The following is a 7550-nucleotide window of genomic DNA, read 5'->3' as shown; positions in this document are numbered from 1 at the left end:
AATTTTTTTTTTTTTTTTTATTAGTATAATTTAAATAAAATGGGATAAAATATAAAAAAAAGGTAAAAATTTAAAAAAAAAGATTTCATACTTTTATATTTTTTCATCAACAATAATACATTAAATCATAAAAAAAAAAAAAAAAAAAAAAAAAAAATTAGACTATAAACATTTATTTATAATATTTAGAGCCTTCCAATACAACTTTTTACAAAAAATTTAATTAAGAATATAAAATTAACAGTATATATATATATATATTTATAATTAATGTACAATTTTTTCGTTTTCGATAATATTTATTTTATTATTATTATTATTATTATCATTATTGAAAAATACTTTTTAGGAATGATATAATCGACAAGTTTATTTATTTATATACAAATTTTTCATCTATTTAATTTTTTATTTATAAATCTTAATTAAAAAATCTCACATTTATTGATATTTATTTCTTCTTTTATTACTATTATTATTATTATTAAACACGTGATATGCCATGAAAAAAAATAATTAAAAAAAAAATATATATATATAAAAAAAAAAAAAATAATAATTTTCTTCTTTTTTTTAAATTAATTATTGTGACATTAATGATTAATACGATCGATTCAATAATAATAATATAAATAAAAAAAAAAAAATAATAATAATATTAATTTATTTTTTTTTACAATCGCATATTAATAATAATAATAATAATAATAATAAGTTTAATTAATAAATGCTTATTATTTTTTCCACAGAAAAAAAAACAAAAAAAAATGCGAGTTACTCGCATTCGTATAGTACGTAAAACATTTACGTATTTATATTAATAATAATAATAATAATGATAATAATAATAATAAATTATAAATAAATTTGTTTTTATTTTATTTATTAATTATAAAAAAAAATGTTAATTAATGAAGAGTAAAAAAAAAAAAAAAAAAGAAAAAAAAGGAAAGACATCAAAAGATAGAATTTTTTTCTTTTTTTTTTTTTTTTGTAAAATTTTAATTACAAAAATCAATCAATCAATCAATCAATCAATGATTTCATTACTTTTTATTATTATTATTAATAATTTATTATTGATTTATTTGAAACGCGTTAAAATACACAAAATTATTTCGATTTAATAATAATAATAATAATACTTATTATTATTACTACTATTATGAAAAAAAAAAAAAATTACTACGATGATGATGATAATAACAGTAATAATAATAATAATAATAATAATAATAATAATAATAATGACAATTATTATTATTATTTCGACTAAACCCGGAAGAAAGAAATCGTTTGGTTAATGACCGGTCAACTTAATAATAATAATAATAATAATAATAATAATTTTTGTTTTTTTGTTTCAGGGTTGGTCAACGACGGTAAATCGGAGCAACGCTTTCCCATTTTCCACTAATTTAATTTCTATCTCTCTTTCTCTCCCTCTCTCTTTCTCTGTCGTTTTATCCAGCGTGTTAAGTTTGCGGTTTTTCCTTTTTTTTTTTTTTTTTACATAATGCGATTCGCGAGGTATTTTTAAGGTTCACGTTCACGTTCCCGATTCTTCCGGTAGATCGTCGTCGGCATCCAATTTTGCACCGCTGCAAACTCTGCATTTGCAACAGACGATGCAAGGTGCGGCCAAGAGTAGGAGAGGACTTGCCACGAGGAGTAAAAGGCCCAAACCAGCAAATATTCCAATGACTTGAGTCCTGTGCCATATGACGGAAGCTCTCGTGTGTCCCAATTTATTTTTACACGGTCCTTTGTCGTAGTGCCGAAGTAAAAAATCATCCTGCGAAAGAAAATCGTGAACGATGTTTCGTCAAAAAACAAAAGTACAAATAATAATAATGATAATAATTGTTATTATTATTTGAAATTTCGTGTGGTTCGAGTGCCGACTTTTAAAATTACCGAACGATGACGTTCGCACGCCTCGACGACAAATAAAAAAAAAAAACTTCATTCGGAAAATATTTCAAGCGGAAACGTAGAGAGGTTGTTGTCCGTTCCCTACAATTACTCTCTCGTACTTATTTCAAAGTTACTTCTCTATTCCCCCCCGGGTCCCCCCCTTGATCCCCAATACTTACGTCTAATGATGCCAAGCAGTACCAGCAGAAAACGTGTTTGCACCTTTTGCACATCATCTGAGCGCAACCTTCGTCTTTTTCTATTGGAACGCTACACATCGGACAACATTTTATCGAATCGGAATCGAATGGAATTCCAGGTTCCATGAAATCCACTCGTCCTTCCTTCGCGAGTTTTTTAGAATTTTCTTCGCACGTGAGCCCTTTGTGCCAACCGTTTTTACAATTCGAACAAAAATCCGAATCGCACGTGGGACAGTGAACGCTCGTCGGCGAACATTTTTCTCTCGGACAAATGTTGCAAACCGTTTCGCATCCCGCTCTAGGACACCACGTTCGATTACGATCCATGTCGACTTCGTGATTGAGCCTGAACCTTCGATATCTTTCCATCATACGCGGCATGACTAACGTTTCCACTTCGTCGATCGACACGATTCCCTGTTTACCGCATTGTGCATCCGGACAGGATATGTCGTAGGCTCCTTCTTGGATTTCGAATTCGACGTACAGTCTCATACACTGGAAAAGAAAAAAAAAAAAAAATGAAAATATGAAAATTTTTTTTTTCCCCTATCATCTGGAAAATTCTATCGAGAATTATTCGAGACGACAACGCATCGTTTGAAAATTTTTTTTTTTTTTTTTTTTTTTTTACAAACACTCTACGCCGTAATTAATGACGCAGGTAGAAAATATAAAAAAGAACGTAATAACGATTAAAAAAAACATTCCTTCCTTACGATTTAAAATCACGTAGACAAACAAACAAACACACGCACGCACACACGCACAAACAAACGCACAAACATAAAAACATTTTTTTTTATTTTCAATTTACTAAATCAATAATGAATCAATGGATGACAAGAGTTTCATCGATTGTTTTTCCGACATCTTTTTTTTTTTTTTTTGTGTGTTTTTTTTTTATTTACAAACAATCACGTGGTGATTGCGAGTATTTTTCATAACCGCGTGTTATCTCTTATCACACACAGGTTATTTTAATAGATTTTCAAATAAATAAATAAATTTCCATGCGAAAAAAATGCAAAAAAAAAAAAAAAAAAAAAAACGAAATTCCATTTTTTTTAAACACAACCCGTTGTTGTTTTGTTGTTGTTGTTGAACTTTGTGCTTCGAACAAACAAAACAAACGCGTTTATTCCTTCGAAAATTAACCGAAATCAAATTATTATTCAATTATTAAAGTCCTTTTAATTGATATTAAATGTAAATATTTTGTAATTTCCCAAATAAAATTTTATTAATTATTTTTTGTACGTCATTCATATCTCAAAAATTGAATTTTTACGATGATCTTTCGACGCCGACTTTGAGCAATAAAAAAAAAAAACTTTTTTTCTTCTGCTTTTTCGACTTATCATTATCGTCATGAAATCAACATCAAACCTCGAGGAATCAAAAAGTGAGGGGAGGGAACCATTACTTTCCATTTAAAAAATAAAAATCATTAAATAATTTTTACGGGGGGAGGGAGGAAGGGAGGAGAAAGGGAGGGCGTTTAACGGATTTTTAAAGACTTAAAACTTTATATTATATTAAAAAAAATAAACATTCGCGGTTTTTATACTTTCCGCGTGAAAAAAAAAGTAAACTTAATTGTGCTATTTTATTCCCTTGAGGCTTATAATCCGATCGAAAGTGACAAACAACAACAACAACAACGTTACGTTTGATCTAGTTTGTTTAAATAAAAAAAAAAAAAAATCGATTATGTGAGTAAAGTTTCACTCGTCATTCAGGAAGAGAATAAAAAAAAAAAACATTGCCTATCGACGAGGACAAAATAATTTAAAAAAAAAAAATTTTCCTTTTTCTTCTGCTTTGTTTGTAATCCTAGAACTCGGTCAACGTAGTAAATATTTCAGGAGGCGAAGCGACAGTAAAAAAAAAAAAGGCAAACAACCGACAGCAAAATTATTTCAAAAAAAAAAAAAAAACATTCGAAAGAGGAAACGAATAATTTTTGTGATAAAAATTCTCTGCTTATCAATTTGGACCGAATCGCATAATTTTTTTTTAGTAATTTTGCGTGTGCGTGCAAATGCGAGTGCGTGTGTGTGTGTGAATGAACATTTTTGATAATGACGAAGACGTTGCCACAGACAACTTTGAGAAAATAAAACCGGACATTGTACGCTTCTTCCTGGACAAAAAAAAAAAAACTCAAAAGAGAAGGGAAGGAGGGAAACAAAAACCTGGAACAATCGTTCCTTCGTTTGTTTTGTTTTGTTTTTTTTCCCTGTCTCTTCCCCTCATTTTTTTAGTTTCGTCTCTTCCCGATCACTTCCCTCTAATCGATGATCGATCACCTAAAATCCATCGAACATCGTGAACGTTCTCGAAAACAAAAGTCAAAAGTAGAGATAAACGACAAATTAATTCCCTTTGACCAACCTGATTTTATTTTCATTGATAAGTTATCAGTTGTTGACGACCACGGATATGACTTTTAAAGTTTTAAAAATAAATAAATATTATTTTCATATACACACAATCACCGAATTTCAATTTTGTCACACACACACACACACACACTCACACACATACTTGCACTTACACATATCAAACGTGAGAATGACAAACAAACAAACAATCAAACAAACGAACGAATAAATAAATTCAAATTACGGCAAATATATATATTTTCTTCATTTTCATGACCACCGTTTAAAAAAAAATCCAAATCGTTTGCAAATTTTCCTCTCTCTCTCTCTCTCTTTTACAATAGGATCGGAGGGTGTGTCGGAGAGGTGGTGAGAAGCAAAAACCGTTAAAAAAAAGAAAAAAAATTCTAAATCATTTTTTTTTTTTCAAATCGATTTCATCGAGTATGTAATTTATGTAATAATCACGTTCGAAAATATTTCTTATTACCCATTTAAGAAAGTCATAAGAATCCACTTACGTAATTAATAATAATAATAATAATAATAATAATAATAATAATAATAAAATCCGTTGTTAGTATTAGTATTATTATTATTATTATTTATCGACTACCATTTCTTTTTGTAAGCGTGTGTGTGTATTTCGATGATGACGACGATAGAAAAATATTATTATTATTATTATTAACGTTTAAATTGTAACATAATTACACATACACTCGCGAGAATGATAAATAATAATAATAATAATGATAATCGTTGCATCACTTCCTGAAATTTTTTTTGTTTTTTGGGATAAAAATCTAATTTTGTAAATGTTGCAAATTTTTTTATTTTTGCTCATTTTCATTTTGCTCCCCCCAATTAATTTTCATTCATATAGACGATTGTTTACGTAACGGACGAGGACACCCCAAAAATAAATTATTAATTAATTTTAAAAATCATCATCATCATCATCATTATTATTATTATTAATTTTTTTACGATCGAACAAATAAATTACGAGATGAACAAATCGAAAAATAATAATAACAAACAAAAAATCTTCAACCCTTTTTTTTTTAAACGTGAATTTCTCCTTCTCTCTTTCTCTCTCTCTCGCTTTTCTTTAAATTACTTCAGTCTCTGTCTCTCTCATTCTCTCTCTCTCTTTTTTGTATTTATTTTAGGGGCAGCAACGAATTTTTCAAGTAATATTTTCGAGTTTATTTGCAAATCGAGAGTTGAAAAGTTTTGATTGAAAAACGACCGACGACGTAAACGAAACATTCAACTTTGAATGGAAAAATATCAATGATAGTAATAATAATAATAATAATAATAATAATAATAATAATAATAATAATAATAATAATAAACGAGAGGTGGAAATGACGTAAAACATTTTAAGCATGTAAATAAATCGTACTTCAAAATTATAAATAAAAAGGGAAAAATTATTGGAAAAATTCGTGGCACGAGTTACGCATGTGCACAAACCATAAGGACAAATTTAAAAAATTACCTTAATAAACCCCTAATAAAATAAATAAGTTAATAAATAATTTTAATAAAATTTTCATAAAAAAAAAAACTTTTTATTAATATCTCAGGTTAAGGTCGTGCGAGACACTTTATTTGTCAATTTTTTTTTTTTTTTTTTTACACAAGTATTTCGTCACGTTTGGAAAAAATTGGCAAATTTAAATATATAAATTATTATTATTATTATTATATTTACACGCGAGAAATTGAGTAAAAATGTAATAATAATAATAATAATAATAATTTCGGCGCCGCCGAAAAAAAAAAAAAAAATTAAATTAACGGATAACAAATTAGGATTAAAAAACGTTAAAACGATTTCGTATTTTCTCTAAGTAAGATGGACGGCCGTTAATTGAAAAGGCCATCGAGAATTAAAATAATAATAATAATAATAATGATAATAATAATAATAAAATGTATTTATTTAATTCACAAAAAAAAATTAAAATTAAAATTAAAAACCGTGAATAAATGTTTTTTTTTTTTTTTTTTTTTTTTTTTTTTTTTACTCGTTTCTTGGGTTGTAGTCGTCGTCGTTGTTGTTTTCCCATTATTATCATTATTATTATTATTATTATTATTTTTACATAGGGTATTAAACATTTATAATTTCGACCCTTTTCATTTTCATTTTCATAAAAAAAAAAAAAAAAAAACAATTTTTTTTTCCCGAAGCAACCATTGATGTCCTCCTGTCCTAAATCCCCGCCATTTTTTTTTCTCTTCTCATTTTTTTAATATTAAAAAAAAAAAAAAAAGTAACGAATTCATTAAATACTTAACGAGATTCTTTTCCTGGGGCAGAGGGGAGAGCGGGGGCGGCGGTGGTGGCAACGGTGGGCGGTTCCCCTCATTTTTTTTCTTTTTTTCTCCATTTAAAAACCTTTAAAACGATTATTATTCGAAAAAAAGGTTGGTTGCGTGTAGAAAATTATTTGTTTAGTGAAACTAAAAAAAAAATTTTCTTTTTTTTTTTTTGCTAAGGGAGAGAGAAAATGGGGGGAGGGGGCCCGGGGTCTCGGATGCGAGAAAAAAAAATTGAGTAAAATTACTAAACACCGAGTAAACCCAAGCCGTAAAAAAAAAAATGGCTGACTTGAAATGTTTTCGTCTTAAATTAAATAAAAACAACAAACGAATAATTTAAATTTAAAAAAAAAAACCGACCGATCGACCGACCCCAGAAGGCCCCCCCAAATAAAAACGATTTTCCCACCATTTTTTTTCTTTTTTTCCATTAATTGGCTTCGTTACTCGTTTTTTTTAAAAATCGCGTTCGTTGTTGGAAAGAAAAAAAACTTTTTTCAAATTATAATAATTTAAAAAAAAAAGAAATTTTTAAAAAGGATAAAAATTGAAAAAAAAATTTGTAGGTTGAGTGGGGAGGCGGAAGGAGGAGGGGGAGGGACACGTGTACGACGACGAAACGTTTCCGGGAAAAATGTCATCCGAAAAAAACCAAACAAAACTACCCCGACTACCACCGAACCTAACCGCGTTGATAACCGCA

The 7550-nt window shown here is 28.1% G+C and overlaps 1 protein-coding gene across 1 annotated transcript; it reads right to left on the bottom strand.

Annotated features, from left to right (window-relative positions):
- Window positions 1-1549: 1549 nt before the first annotated feature.
- On the bottom strand, window positions 1550-2615 carry Phum_PHUM467950 (ubiquitin-conjugating enzyme 7-interacting protein, putative; the record flags this gene model as incomplete). Its single annotated transcript, XM_002430204.1, has 2 exons — window positions 1550-1795; window positions 2097-2615. The coding sequence occupies 2 exons, from the start codon at window positions 2613-2615 to the stop codon at window positions 1550-1552; spliced, it is 765 nt and encodes a 254-aa protein (XP_002430249.1).
- Between the last annotated feature and the right edge of the window lie 4935 nt (window positions 2616-7550).

The sequence above is a fragment of the Pediculus humanus genome, genomic scaffold, assembly GCF_000006295.1.
Source record: "Pediculus humanus corporis 1103172108251 genomic scaffold, whole genome shotgun sequence".
NCBI classification, from domain to species: domain Eukaryota; kingdom Metazoa; phylum Arthropoda; class Insecta; order Psocodea; family Pediculidae; genus Pediculus; species Pediculus humanus.
This window is presented reverse-complemented; position numbering and strand designations above follow the sequence as displayed.